Source organism: Ctenopharyngodon idella, chromosome 21 (genome assembly GCF_019924925.1).
Source record: "Ctenopharyngodon idella isolate HZGC_01 chromosome 21, HZGC01, whole genome shotgun sequence".
Classification (NCBI taxonomy): Eukaryota; Metazoa; Chordata; class Actinopteri; order Cypriniformes; family Xenocyprididae; genus Ctenopharyngodon; species Ctenopharyngodon idella.
In genome coordinates this window covers 9,323,839-9,338,438 of record NC_067240.1, presented here as the reverse complement: position 1 = coordinate 9,338,438, position 14,600 = coordinate 9,323,839, and the positions used below count along the sequence as shown (strand labels likewise).

The window sequence follows — 14,600 nt, the reverse complement described above, 5'->3', positions numbered from 1 at the left end:
ATTGCCTTTATTTGGTTATACAGTCCTATTTTTTATCCCTTTGAGTTTCTAGGAGCATGGATTTTTTTCTGTGATCTGTAGATTGGTAGATATTTTAATTAATTTGTGAATTATATAATAATTAAAGGTATGTATTTAAGAATTTTACAATTATATTTTAATTTATATTTATTGTTAATTTATGTGTTAAATTAAATTGCATACATTTTAATTAAACTTACATAAATATTAGATATAAATTGATTTTACATGTATTATTTTATTATTCATTTATTTAATTAAAATGTATAAAATTTAATTATTACATAAATATTAAATATAAATTGATTTTACATGTATTATTTTATTATTAATTTATTTAATTAAAATGTATAAAATTTAATTATTACATAAATATTAAATATAAATTGATTTTACATGTATTATTTTATTATTAATTTATTTAATTAAAATGTATAAAATTTAATTTATTACATAAATATTAAATATAATTTAGAAAATGAATTTAAATAAATTTAAAAATGTATAATTTAAATGTATTATTATTAATTTATTAAATTTCATACATTTTAACTAAACTATAAAAATTAACTATAAATATGTTCATTGGAATTGCATACGTGAGTACATATTTATATTTTTTATATAAATAAATATATAAATAATTTGCCTATGATACAATTGAGGGAAATCGTAAAAACATGGCTCCCCTCTTGGTGACTTTTTTTTTGAAAACCTGGCAACCCAATTTAGTTCACGCGATATTCGGCGAGATGTGAAAGTTCAGCCACTCCACGAGGGTGTATTCATGGTTCAGGGGAAGTAAATAAGTTGTTGCAGTGAAGATAGATTATACTGCCGTTAGAAATAATTTGTCTAAATTGATAGCATTTTTGTTGTAAATAAAGCCAGTTAACGTAAGAGCAATCGAGCCTATTTGGTACAAAAGACATTTGTGAGATCCTCACTGGAGAGTTTGTAATGACATGCTGAGGTCCTGTCGGATCATTCATATTTTATCCCGTCATTTATCCCAGTTCTCAAAATCAAAGGTACGTTTCTTAACAATGCGGTCTGCTGTAAAGTGATTGATGAACGCTTATTTAATGTTCACCGCTAACTGTAATGCTCTTCAGGGTGGCCAGATCCAATATTAAAATCCCGTGTATTTTGCATGTCCTGCAAGATGACTGAGGATTCAATCAAAGCTTTGAAAAGACCAGCAGATGATTCACACCCTGAGACTGAGCATGAAGACAAGAAGCTTAAAACAGATCAAGATGAGAAGAAATACCCCAAGAAAAAGGTGGCCCTGCTGATGGCATATTCAGGCAAAGGGTATTATGGGATGCAGGTGAGTTTAGATGTTGCAGCACAGTGATTTATATATTGCTGTGTTGTCATTGTCAAAGTATTAATACTTATCCTGTTCATCCAGAGAAATGCAAAAAACTCTCAGTTCAGAACCATTGAGGATGAACTGGTCACTGCTCTTATCAGAGCAGGATGTATTCCAGAGGGCCATGGAGAAGACATGAAGAAGATGTCTTTCCAGCGGTGTGCGCGAACAGATAAGGTGAACACTTTAACCTGGTGTTTTGGGAAGCATTTTATTATAGTCAGAATTGTTGTAGTTAAAAACCATAAAAACATTTTCACTACTTGAAATAAACGTTAACTGATGTTAAAAATGAAAGGGTTCGTTCACCTAAAAATGAAATTTCTTTCATTTATTACTCACCCTCATATCGTTCCACACCCGTAAGACCTTCGTTCATCTTCAGAACACAAATTGAGATATTTTTGATGAAATCCAAGAGGTATCTGACTCCTCCATAGACAGCAATTTAACCACCACTTTTAAAGTCCAGAAAGGTAGTAAAGACATCGTTAAAATAGTCCACGTGACTACAGTGGTTCATCCTTAATTTTATAAAGCGAAGATTCTGCGTAAAAAACAAAACAAAACAAAAATAACGACTTTATTCAGCAATATCCTCTCTTTGTCATTCTCGTACGCTGTTTACGTTCAGCGCTTCCAGGTTCTACTTCAGAACGCCGGCTCAGTATTGGCCGACGCTGTTCATGTGAGCAGCACGACGCATGCGTGTGATTCTGACGCAGGAGCCGGCCAATAATGAGTCAGCGTTCGGACGTAAACCCGAAAGCACTGAACTGCGTTCCCTGCGTCAACTGTGTACAAGACTGACGGGGTAGAGAAGAAATTGTTGAATAAAGTTTTTGTTTTGTTTTTGCGCACAAAACGTATTCTCATTGATTCATAACATTGCATAACATGCAGTTATGTCGACTGTTTTAACAATGTCTTTAGTACCTTTCTGGACCTTGAAAGTGATGGTTAAATTGCTATCTATGGATGAGTCAGATACCTCTTTGATTTCATCAAAAATATCTTAATTTGTGTTCTGAAGATGAACGAAGGTCTTACGGGTGTGGAATGACATGAGGGTGACAGAAATTACATTTTTGGGTGAACTAACCTTTTAATAAAAAATGTATAGTCATGTTTAACACTGATTTTATACCTTATGAAGATTTTTATTATTCCTGGCTAGAACAAAGAATTATATAATCAACAAAAATAAAAATCAAGATGCACAATAATTAACATAATTGTAAAGAAGTAAAATAAAATAATACTATACATAATAAAAATAAATTTAAAATAGTACAAAATGATTTAAAAAATATAATATAGTTTATTCAACAGTTTATATATATATATAATTGCTGATTTCTTCTCATTGACAGGGTGTTTCTGCTGCGGGTCAAGTTGTGTCTCTGAAGCTGTGGATGATTGAGAACATCATGGACAAAATCAACGCTCATCTGCCATCTCATATAAGAATTTTAGGTCTAACCTTGAGGTTTCTTATTTACCTATTATTTCCTAGAAATCTGTATTTTTATTAGTATAAATTATTATTGCTTTTATTAATATTTTGCACTTTTCATTTTATGTTTTCATTTTCATTTTAGTGTAAGTTTTAGTAATTTTGTTTGGTGCTTTTGTCATATTAGTTTTTTTTATATTTCTATTTAGGTTTAATATGTTTTTATCTTAGTCATTTTAGTACTTATTTTTTATTTCTAATTTTAATATTCTAATATTTATATTTGATTATATTTTAGCTTTTTTTTCAATAAACAAAATCCATTTTTATTAATAATAATATCGACCCTGACAGAAATCTGTGCATCACATTTACATCTTCTCAAATTTGCAGGATACAAGAGAGTCACGGGTGGCTTCAACTCCAAAAACAACTGCGATGCCAGAACGTATTCCTACATGCTTCCCACTGTGTCTTTCTCCCCGAAGGACTATAACCAGGAAGACACGTCATTCCGTGTGAGTTCAGAGACCCTTCAGAAGGTCAACCATTTGTTTGGCCTGTACAAAGGCACCCACAACTTCCACAATTTCACTTCGCAAAAAGGTCCCCGGGACCCCAGCGCCAAACGCTACATCACCCACATGTCCTGCGGAGAGCCCTTTGTGAGACAGGAAGCTGAGTTTGCTGTCATCACAGTAAGAGGCCAGAGCTTCATGATGCACCAGATCCGGAAGATGATCGGCCTTGTGATCGCTGTGGTTAAAGGATATGTGGATGAAGCGGTGATCGAGAGGAGCTGGGGAGAGGAGAAAGTTGACATTCCCAAGGCCCCTGGGCTTGGGTTAGTGCTAGAGAGGGTGCACTTTGACCGCTACAACAAACGCTTTGGAGGAGATGGCATCCATGAGACTCTGGAATGGACTGAAGAAGAAGAAACCATTGCTGCTTTTAAGGACAAGCACATTTATCCGAGCATCGTGGAGACTGAGCTCCTTGAGAAGTCCATGGTGAACTGGATGGCTACACTGTATGTCCACAATTTTGAAGCCACGGCCACGGGAAACCAAGAGCGAAAAGTGGGTATTGTTTTGCTGGTGTGTGTATATATTTACATAGAGAGAGAGAGATTCATTTAAATTTTACATAAAGCAGAATTACGTAAGTCAGCAAAACTATCCACTTAGAGCAGAAACCTATCTTCCTAAAAATATAATTGAGATTAAAACAAATATTTTATATTTTTAGGAAGATAAGTTTCTGCCCTAAGTGGGAAATGTTTTGCTGGTTTATATTTATATTAAATGTATGTAAATCTCTCTCTCTCTCTCAGATCATTGAAAATTATTATGAATTGTAAACACTATATTTTTTGCCTTTTTTAGGACGATGACGAAGATGGAAACGCATCTGACTGAATCACTGAGATGTAGACATTCTTTTTGTTAAATTTTTTATTTTGATTTTTACTTATGTGCTAATATTCAGTTCCAAAAAATAAAACAATCTTTTTATTAAGGCTTGTTGAAGTTTTCATTTGTTGAACGCTGTTAAACAGTTTTAGTGTCTATTTTCCAGGGGAAAAAAAGGTTAATATATATATATATATATATATATATATATATATATATTTATTTGAAAGTTCGGTTGTTGGACCTATATTAGTAGATTGTAACAGTTTCATGAATTTTACATTTGTGAATTAGAAACATTTGCTGCATGTCAACGTGTTTTCCTCTAGGGGGCGAATGGTGGCTCAGACAGCCGAATCCTCTGAGTCACATTCAAATATTATTATTATTTTTTTTTTAGAAAGTTTCATCTTCTAAATTCAATGCATTCATGAATCGGCATTTGATAGACAACTAGAAATCGGACCTGAAAACCGTGTAAAAGTATTAAATAAAATTCCTTACTTGGCAATCACAAACCATTATGATTGGTCCAGCCTGATGGGCGCAGTGAAAAGTAACGGGTGTCACATGACAAATATGACCTGCATACGGTGCTTCAAGCAGCACTTTCGATAACATAATAATAATAATGACAACATAATTAATAATGACACTGACTGAAAAGTTTAACAGTCATTGGTTTTGAGAAAAGAAAAAAAGAGTGAAAAGTTCAAATGAATTCATTATTATTTGGATGCATCGTAACTGACCGTTCCAGTTTATTTCTTTTTTATGGTAACACGAGCTGACCACTAGGGGCGACCTCACCCTTTGACAGGAACACGCCAACACATTCTTAGAGCAACAATCATGGCGCCGTCCAGGGACAGCAACGTGAAAGGAGAAAGCAGCCAGGTTTCATATAAGAAAACGATAAATACTAAAACAGATAATATAATCCAAAACAAGAAACATGCTAACGACATATTCGACGTCATTGAATATTTGCAGGTATGTGGTTCTTAGTTCATAGTGTAGTCTCATGAATTCGACACGTTATGTTCAGTTCTATGAATTAATTATATTAATCAGTGATCATCCATTTTTTCCCACTTACAGTCCGAAAAGGAAAAAGAAATCATTTTCGCCACTAATGCTTGCAGTAGGATTTTCTGTGAGTTGCTAGAAAGAGGAGATCTCTATGTTGGTGTGCTGCCTAAAGAAGAGGACCTCATGCATGGTAAAATACTATTTATGTTTGTGATTTACCTCACAAGGGATATACAAAGTTAATGTCTTAGACTGACATCTGACTTTCCGGTGTATTGTTCTGTAGTTTACTGAGAGGAAAGCTTATATTTGGGTCAAGTCAGTTGTTCTCTTTCCAGGTGATCGCAGTGCTGAAGAAAAGTACCAAATATTTATGAGACACCGTTACAACAGTTGTGTGGAACTTCTGCTGGAAAATATTGCCCATGAAGCTTTCCAAGTGAAGGTGAGTAAGTTAATTCAAGTAGCGTGATGAATTAGTTTTTATAAACTTTTTTTAATCAAGTTTACATGTGCATTTACAGTAAATCTGAATAAAAACAAATACAACTATGTATAAAAGTCTTGAGATATGCAATAATTAACAGACTAGTGTTATTGTAGTATTATTTATTTATTAAATAAACATTAATGTGATTGATTTCCATTATTTTCATATTTTCAGGAGGCGTCCCTCTGCGCCATGATAAAGTTTGTTGCAGCGGAAGGCAAACACCCTCTCCAGAATCTGGACTGGAGTGAACACTACAGCTTTCCCATGGAGCTCATACTGGTCAGTTTCCTTTGTAACAACTGATATTGATGTGTGTTACTCACTGACTCCATATATGTATAAAGTGTCTCGCTCTCATGTGCACAGGCCCTAGTGAAGCATCTTCTCTCGGAGAAAGAGGACATGTCACTGCTCATCTCCAGGTTTCAAGAGTTTATGGAGAAGGATGATTTGCGCTACTACGTCATGAGTTCAGTACGAGACAACATAACCAGAGTCATGCAGAGAAACAAAAGGGTGAGTGTGGTGCAGTTTTTTTCTATAATGTTTGCATTTTTATGACTTTTTTTTTTTTCATATTTATTCTGTTTAGCAATAAAACAGGCTTATTTTATAATTTAATATGTTTTTTTTTTTTAGACTGTGATTCCTATATATCAGAATAATGTGTTCACACTCCTCTCAACCATCAACATACCCAGCCAAGCATCAGAAATGACCAATTTCATTGTCAAACAAGAAAGTAAGTGTTTGTTCACACTGGCAGTCAAAGGCTTGGAATAATTAGTATTTTTAATCATTTTGAAAGAAGTCTCTTCTATTAAAAGTTCTATTTTTAAAAAAAACAACATTTTAACAAGTTTTTTTTTTTTTTTTTTTAAATAGTAAACAGTTATTTTTAAAATGTAATAATATTTCACAATATTACTGTTTTTGCTGTATTTTTATTCAAATAATTTTAGCCTTGGTGAGCAGAAAACATAATTACTCCAAATATGTTGACTGGTATTGTACCTACAAAACTGTCCCTTATAAATGCCATTTACCTTTGATTTTAAAAGCCAAACATGAGGACTGGAAAGCAGCCAGGTTAAAGGTAAATACAATTTTTTTTAATTAAACATTTCTGCATATATATTTATTCTTTCTTAATTTTATTCTGACATTTTTTTTCCTGCAGGAGCATAAACGAGCTTTTGAGCAGATGTGGTTGATGTTTCTCAAGTACAAGGTAAAGTAACCCTATTTCTATATATTCTCATTACTCCTTGTGTATAAAGACCTTTCCTGATTTTTTGTTTTTTTTACTGTGTTGTGGGTTCCCATAGTTACCTAGCAGCATGTACAAGAAGATCCTAGTCATCCTTCATGAATCCATACTGCCACAGATGAGTAATCCCACACTGATGATTGACTTCCTGAGCGCCGCCTATGACATTGGTGAGTTCAGGGTGTAGCAGGGAATGCTTTACTTTATTTGTGCAGTAAAGGCATTTACATCCCTTTTTATTCATAAAAACATGCATTTGATTTCTTTTGGATCTTCAGGATGTTTTTATTCCTTCCTTTAGTGTTATTGTTTCTTATTTAATGCAGTTAGACTCATTGGTTGTCCAATAACATTGGTAAGCCCAATAACACATAGCTGAAAAGTGAATGATTATTTGACTGTTTTGATTATATATGCATATTCTAAATTGATTGTAATTACTCTTTATAACATTTTTCTGATTTTGTAATACACTATTCTTTCTGTGTTTGACTCAGGTGGAGCGATCAGTTTGTTGGCTCTGAATGGCTTGTTCGTCCTCATCCATGAACATAATTTGTAAGTATTAAAACCATTTCAAAAGGCAGTTCTCTGATCTACATCCACAACTTCATATTTTTTAAAAAGCAATATCTGTCTTTGTTGTGTAGGGATTACCCAAATTTTTATAGAAAGCTGTACAATCTGCTGGATCCCACTATCTTCCATGTCAAGTACAGAGCACGTTTTTTCCACCTGGCAAACATTTTCCTGTCTTCAACGTAAGTTTTATCTTAATACTTTATAAGCAGTATATCAGTCATGTTTTGTTCTTAAATACTGTTGTAACCCGTATGATCTGAACTCTCTGACAGACATCTTCCAGTATACCTTGTGGCAGCGTTTGTGAAGCGTCTCGCTCGTCTATCTCTCACAGCGCCACCTACAGCTCTCCTCATAGTTCTGCCATTCATCTGTAATCTCATTCGCCGGCACCCTTCATGCAAAGTTCTCATCCACAGACCCAGTGCTGCAGAAGGTATCTAATTATTGTTGATTTATTTTTATTCATATATTTTTATTTAAATTTTTATATTAGGTACTATTTAGCTATAAATAAATACATATTTATTTATTATTTGGTACTTATTTATTATATATTTGTATTTGTTTATTCATTATTAACTAGTTATTTATATATATATATATATATATATATATATATATATATATATATATTTTATGTATCAATTTTTATTTATTTTATTTGTATTTACTATATATGTTTACTTATTTACTTTATTTTACTTTATATATTTATACTTATTTATTTGTGTATTTGCATTTATTTATGTTTGTTTTCATATTCAATTTGTTTCACAATATTATATAAATTATATAAACATTTTATTAATTATTTATGTAAAATATATACATATTTGTATTTATTACTCTATGTATATATAAATATGTACTTGTGTTTTTTATTTTATTTTTTTATTATTTTATTTTTATTCATTTTGTTTATTTATATTATAAATATGTATTTTATTTATCCATTTGTTTCATTTTTATTTTGTTTTTTATTCATTTATTCCATTTGTTTATTTAAATTATATAAATATGTATTTTATTTATTTATCTATTTTAATTTTTTATAATTTTGTTTATTTTTATTTATTATCTTGTTTAATTTATTAAATTTTGTTTAAATTCTATAAATGTATTTTATTTATTTATCAATTTTATAATTATTTGTTTATTTATTTTTATTTACTTATTCTTTTTTGTTTATTTAAATTATATAAATGTATTTATTTAACCAATCCTCTTAATTTTAACCATAATTTAAAAGGTATACAGGAACAATTGTCATTTTTTTTTTCTGTATTTATTATAAATAATTGTTTCTGTCAATGCTTTATCAGAGCCTTGTGATGACCCCTATGTGATGGAAGAGAAAGATCCGGCTCAGTGTCATGCTCTGGAGAGCAGTCTGTGGGAGATCCAGGTAAGACCAAATCCAGGACAATTTATATTTCTACTTGTTCGGAGCTGTCCTTTTTGATTGACATTTGACAGACTCACCATCCACAAACTCAACAATGAACTAATGTTTGAATATTTAAAAAGATATCCATAAAAAAGGCAAATCTTTTTTAGACATTACAGAAGCATTACCATCCAGATGTGGCCAAGGCCGCCATGATGATCAATGAGCCTCTTTCTGAACAAGAGGATGACATCAGTGAGCTGCTAGAGCTCTCTACTTTTGAGGTAATTAGCAACATTTTATCCATAAACTACTAGAACATGATTTGTCAATTTTGATAGTGATGTTTACCCTGTGTTGTAAAATTGTTCAACTAATCATTATGCCCTCCACATTTTGTAATGCAGCTAATGGAGCGAGAACTCAAGGCTGAAAGGAAGACGATACCTCTCGAGTTTGATACTGCCACAGGGCTCCTGAAGAGCACCAGAGAGGTGCTTGGAGCGCACTTTACTCTAGAGTAACCACTCTTATTTGCAGATAGTCATTCTCTGTCCTTCTATGTTCTTTTCAAAATGTATTCTATGTATAAAATGTTTGTGCATCAACTATGGCAGTGCTTTCCCCAGTCTGAAGAAATAAACATTTGTACAAATAAGCATGTGTTGAATGTTTTGTGGGCTCTAGTGAGTATTGCAGACAGAATCACTCTAAAATAGCAGTACACTTAAAGAGTGCTTGGTTAATTTGTGTACGTTTCACAATTTATAGATTAAACCATTTCCCCATTCCCCGTTTTTCCACTGTAACCATACTCATCACAACCAAAACAGCATAGTACAATTGTTACTACTTAAAAACTAATAAGTCCCTTAGTTTCATAGTAAAATTATATCAGACAGTAATACTGTAGAACTTCAATATATATATATATATATATATATATATATGTGTGATTTAAAGAATACCATGGTACAAACATGGTACTGTACTTTTAGCAGCTGTCATAATCTGTCATTTTATTTGATTAGCTAGTGTTTCATTTCTTGTATGTAGTTTTTAATGCATCTGTAGTTCCTATGGTGATTTTTCTTTCTTTTTCCCCCCTCTCCTTCTTAATTTTTTTCTTTCTTTCTTTCTTTCTTTTTTTTTTAAACTTTTATCTTGCATAACAAATCTTCACATAACATGCAGGCATTATCATTGTTATCAAGCACACCAACAATAAATCCAAGCAGCATACATTAAAAGAGACAAGAATAAAGAATGTGTGTATATTTTATATATATATATACAGGTGCTGGTCATATAATTAGAATATCATCAAAAAGTTGATTTATTTCACTAATTCCATTCAAAAAGTTAAACTTGTATATTATATTCATTCATTACACACAGACTGATATATTTCAAATGTTTATTTCTTTTAATTTTGATGATTATAACTGACAACTAAGGAAAATCCCAAATTCAGTATCTCAGAAAATTAGAATATTGTGAAAAGGTTCAACTTTGAAGACACCTGGTGCCACACTCTAATCAGCTAATTAACTCAAAACACCTGCAAAGGCCTTTAAATGGTCTCTCAGTCTAGTTCTGTAGGCTACACAATCATGGGGAAGACTGCTGACTTGACAGTTGTCCAAAAGACGACCATTGACCCCTTGCACAAGGAGGACAAGACACAAAAGGTCATTGCAAAAGAGGCTGGCTGTTCACAGAGCTCTGTGTCCAAGCACATTAATAAAGAGGCGAAGGGAAGGAAAAGATATGGTAGATAAAAGTGTACAAGCAATAGGGATAACCGCACCCTGGAGAGGATTGTGAAACAAAACCCATTCAAAAATGTGGGGGAGATTCACAAAGAGTGGACTGCAGCTGGAGTCAGTGCTTCAAGAACCACTACGCACAGACGTATGCAAGACATGGGTTTCAGCTGTCGTGTCAAGCCACTCTTGAACAACAGACAGCGTCAGAAACGTCTCGCCTGGGCTAAAGACAAAAAGGACTGGACTGCTGCTGAGTGGTCCAAAGTTATGTTCTCTGATGAAAGTAAATTTTGCATTTCCTTTGGAAATCAAGGTCCCAGAGTCTGGAGGAAGAGAGGAGAGGCACACAATCCACGTTGCTTGAGGTCCAGTGTAAAGTTTCCACAGTCAGTGATGGTTTGGGGTGCCATGTCATCTGCTGGTGTTGGTCCACTGTGTTTTCTGAGGTCCAAGGTCAACGTAGCCGTATACCAGGAAGTTTTAGAGCACTTCATGCTTCCTGCTGCTGACCAACTTTATGGAGATGCAGATTTCATTTTCCAACAGGACTTGGCACCTGCACACAGTGCCAAAGCTACCAGTACCTGGTTTAAGGACCATGGTATCCCTGTTCTTAATTGGCCAGCAAACTCACCTGACCTTAACCCCATAGAAAATCTATGGGGTATTGTGAAGAGGAAGATGTGATATGCCAGACCCAACAATGCGGAAGAGCTGAAGGCCACTATCAGAGCAACCTGGGCTCTAATAACACCTGAGCAGTGCCACAGACTGATCGACTCCATGCCACGCCACATTGCTGCAGTAATTCAGGCAAAAGGAGCCCCAACTAAGTAATGAGTGCTGTACATGCTCATACTTTTCATGTTCATACTTTTCAGTTGGCCAAGATTTCTAAAAATACTTTCTTTGTATTGGTCATTAGTAATATTCTAATTTTCTGAGATACTGAATTTGGGATTTTCCTTAGTTGTCAGTTATAATCATCAAAATTAAAAGAAATAAACATTTGAAATATATCAGTCTGTGTGTAATGAATGAATATAATATACAAGTTTCACTTTTTGAATGGAATTAGTGAAATAAATAAACTTTTTGATGATATTCTAATTATATGACCAGCACCTGTATATATATACACTAACAAATAATAAATGTATAAAAGCTAAACTGCAGGACAGCGTCAGCTGCCCTCCAGGACCGAGTTTGGAGACTCCTGCTAAAAATCATTTTTAAATGCCGCAAAAACTTGCAAATCTACATATGTGTAAATAAAACGTACCTATAATCAAAATATTATACAAAAATTCAACATCGTTTTGCATAAAAATACCAAACGTAGCACTGTGATATTCATTGGCGCCTTCTGTGTTGTTTCAACGCCATTCTGCTGCAGCCTGTCGTTTTGCTCCAGTCCGGTAGGTGTCGCTAATATGAATACATTCATTCCAGTACGCCAAAATACAGTGGTAAATGAAGCGCTTTTCTGTTGCTGTTCTAAACTTTGCTGTCGTGTTAGGATTTTTCAGTGCTGTTTTTGCAATAATGTCAGCCGAACGTCTCGCTAAAATCCCAGAGGTTGATTTAGATCCCAATGGTGTCTTCAAATACGTCCTCATACGGGTTCACAGCACAGACGATGATTCATATGTTGATATTGTGAGAGGATACGCATGGGCCGAATACCATGGTAGGGATACATTCATGTGTTTGAATGAATGACAGGAGAGACAGGAGGAAGAGTGTGCACATTTATTAACAGCACGTGCAATAGGTTTTAAATATGCCAGAAAAAAAACATTTTAAAATAGTATTAAGGCTGTAGTCAAACGACAGCTGACAAATATTTGGCATTTTGTTTTGGGGGAATATCGAATCGCTTAGTTAGTTAAATGAGTAAAATAATATCTACTATTGACTTACTTTGCTGGTTTTATAGAATAGAATAGTAGTGTTTCTTAAACGAATTTGTTTTTAACTATTCTTTTAAGCGTACGAATCGTTCTTGTTCACATATATGCGCTGCCCTGCATTTTTCAATTTTATTCAGGTGACACACTTATAACCTTAAGAAGGCTGTCTTCACCTGCAGAAATGGCCAATCAACGAATCTTTTTAGTGAACTGATTCAAAAGATTCGCGTCACTGGAATGAATCAAAATCCTTACCAGAAATATTCAGCACATTGACTTGTGATTGGTCTTCTTTTTGCGTCTATTTGCATAACAAGGTTGTGATTGGCTTTTTCTTTATTACATCTATTTACCGATTATTTCTCTGTATTTATTAGGTTTACAACTTCTCTAGCTGCCATTTTACACTTTTTTTTTTAACAACAAAAATACAAATCTCTCTTTCTCCCTCCATATATATATATATATATATATATATATATATATATATATATAATTACTTTTTTTTTTTACATTTTAACTGCTGTGAAGCACTTGAGTTAGTATAAATACAAAATAGTTTATTACCATATCATTGTAGACATGTTACAGTTTTTAGGAACTTTTCACTAAACATTTGATAGGAGGTCAAACGTTTCTTTGTGTCTACCTACAAAACCTTATATACAACATAACGTTGTATCTCCTCAAGCTGATATCTATGACCGTGTGGCTGGAGAACTGGAGAGAGGGGGAGGATTGGATTGTGAGTGTCTCGGAGGTGGAAGAATCAAACATGACAGAGACGCAAAGAAGATCCACGTCTACGGTTATTCTATGGTATGCATGATATTCCCGTGATGAATGTTATATCCCTTGAAGGAAATGATCCAGTAATCCGTTCTTGTCTTTTTTTATTCCAGGGATTCGGGAGAGCAAAGCATTCTGTTTCCACAGAGAAGATAAAAACCCATTACCCAGACTATGAGGTGACCTGGGCAGATGAAGGGTATTGAGTGGGTTACATGGGCAATATGGCAGCTCAGTAGGAGGACTCAATATTCTAGGACTCCTGATGTGCCAAGGCTGAGAAAGAACAGAACTCCTAGTATGTTTCTGATATGGATGGGTAAAAAATGTTTACTCTGAAACTAGAGGAGAGGTCCTCCTCATTATTTTTGATTGGTTTTTAACTTCATGTGTACATTAACACATGGTAACAAAGAGAGAAGAATGCACTTACATTTATGACCATCGGTCTTTAAATGGCAATCATAGGAAATGATGAAATAAAGCACGGAACAGGTTAGTGGGAAAGCTTAAGTACTTCATTCAAACCATAAAAAGTTATATAGTGCAACAATGACATCCTAAAAAATGATAATAAAGTGCTCCTATAAATTCCCAGAACCACTTTTTTGTCATGTATTTAAACTGTTGGGATACAACCTGCTATATCAAAGTAAGGCAAAATTCTCCTTAAGGGAAATTACTGTGCTTAACTACAACATATAAAATGAATCTTGTGATTTAATGATTTCTAAAGCAACATACTATAAATTTGGACCCTCAAACCTGACCCGGAGGTTGTAAACCTTGCTTGATAAACTTGATGATCCACTTCACATCCGTTTGTCAGCATTTTTATTAGAAGATGCCATTAGGATATGCAATAACTTTCTTGACTAGAACATTATTACATAACGACATCCTGAGAATGTTATTAACAGCATCATCACCACTTTCTTTTTTCATTTTCAAGCCTGATGATTAAGAATCAAAATCTTCTTGTATCACTTGCATTTAAATTGTTTAGTGCAAATGAACAGAAATGGATTGCACAACAACATATTTAATAAATGAATTTATTTTTGCCTCTAGTACTGCATTTGCTGCCTCTTTTAT

The 14,600-nt window shown here is 33.5% G+C and overlaps 3 protein-coding genes across 5 annotated transcripts; all 3 read left to right on the top strand.

Moving 5' to 3' along the window:
• The first annotated feature begins 759 nt into the window (after window positions 1-759).
• On the top strand, window positions 760-4,373 carry pus1 (pseudouridine synthase 1). 3 transcript variants are annotated; one of them, XM_051878651.1, is made up of 6 exons: window positions 760-1,056; window positions 1,146-1,354; window positions 1,439-1,576; window positions 2,773-2,875; window positions 3,249-3,934; window positions 4,241-4,373. In XM_051878651.1, the coding sequence occupies exons 1-6, from the start codon at window positions 987-989 to the stop codon at window positions 4,271-4,273; spliced, it is 1,239 nt and encodes a 412-aa protein (XP_051734611.1). In that variant the 5' UTR covers window positions 760-986; the 3' UTR covers window positions 4,274-4,373. The 3 variants fall into 3 exon arrangements, with proteins under 3 accessions (XP_051734611.1, XP_051734608.1, XP_051734609.1); XM_051878648.1 differs by having other exon boundaries at window positions 761-1,052; window positions 1,187-1,354; XM_051878649.1 differs by having other exon boundaries at window positions 761-1,052; window positions 1,137-1,354.
• A 679-nt stretch (window positions 4,374-5,052) lies between these two features.
• On the top strand, window positions 5,053-9,692 carry noc4l (nucleolar complex associated 4 homolog). The gene is made up of 15 exons (XM_051878698.1): window positions 5,053-5,260; window positions 5,369-5,489; window positions 5,638-5,744; window positions 5,964-6,071; window positions 6,159-6,308; window positions 6,432-6,534; window positions 6,854-6,888; window positions 6,973-7,023; window positions 7,121-7,232; window positions 7,560-7,620; window positions 7,713-7,823; window positions 7,917-8,080; window positions 8,970-9,052; window positions 9,205-9,318; window positions 9,442-9,692. The coding sequence occupies exons 1-15, from the start codon at window positions 5,120-5,122 to the stop codon at window positions 9,556-9,558; spliced, it is 1,578 nt and encodes a 525-aa protein (XP_051734658.1). The 5' UTR covers window positions 5,053-5,119; the 3' UTR covers window positions 9,559-9,692.
• Window positions 9,693-12,240: 2,548 nt separating this feature from the next.
• Window positions 12,241-14,575, top strand: phpt1 (phosphohistidine phosphatase 1). The gene is made up of 3 exons (XM_051878304.1): window positions 12,241-12,493; window positions 13,408-13,535; window positions 13,619-14,575. The coding sequence occupies exons 1-3, from the start codon at window positions 12,277-12,279 to the stop codon at window positions 13,709-13,711; spliced, it is 438 nt and encodes a 145-aa protein (XP_051734264.1). The 5' UTR covers window positions 12,241-12,276; the 3' UTR covers window positions 13,712-14,575.
• Window positions 14,576-14,600: the final 25 nt, after the last annotated feature.

What these genes read in the sequence shown, in the direction of transcription:
- pus1 (XM_051878651.1), top strand. Translation starts at nt 987, where the DNA reads ATGCTGAGGTCCTGTCGGATCATTCATATTTTATCCCGTCATTTATCC. An exon ending in GTTCTCAAAATCAAAGGTAC is followed by an intron (nt 1,057 to 1,145) that starts GTTTCTTAACAA and finishes CAGGGTGGCCAG; the next exon opens with ATCCAATATTAAAATCCCGT. An exon ending in GGTGTGCGCGAACAGATAAG is followed by an intron (nt 1,577 to 2,772) that starts GTGAACACTTTA and finishes TCTCATTGACAG; the next exon opens with GGTGTTTCTGCTGCGGGTCA.
- noc4l (XM_051878698.1), top strand. Translation starts at nt 5,120, where the DNA reads ATGGCGCCGTCCAGGGACAGCAACGTGAAAGGAGAAAGCAGCCAGGTT. An exon ending in CTCATCCATGAACATAATTT is followed by an intron (nt 7,621 to 7,712) that starts GTAAGTATTAAA and finishes TTTGTTGTGTAG; the next exon opens with GGATTACCCAAATTTTTATA. An exon ending in TAGAGCTCTCTACTTTTGAG is followed by an intron (nt 9,319 to 9,441) that starts GTAATTAGCAAC and finishes TTTGTAATGCAG; the next exon opens with CTAATGGAGCGAGAACTCAA.
- phpt1 (XM_051878304.1), top strand. Translation starts at nt 12,277, where the DNA reads ATGAAGCGCTTTTCTGTTGCTGTTCTAAACTTTGCTGTCGTGTTAGGA. An exon ending in CGCATGGGCCGAATACCATG is followed by an intron (nt 12,494 to 13,407) that starts GTAGGGATACAT and finishes TATCTCCTCAAG; the next exon opens with CTGATATCTATGACCGTGTG. An exon ending in ACGTCTACGGTTATTCTATG is followed by an intron (nt 13,536 to 13,618) that starts GTATGCATGATA and finishes TTTTTATTCCAG; the next exon opens with GGATTCGGGAGAGCAAAGCA.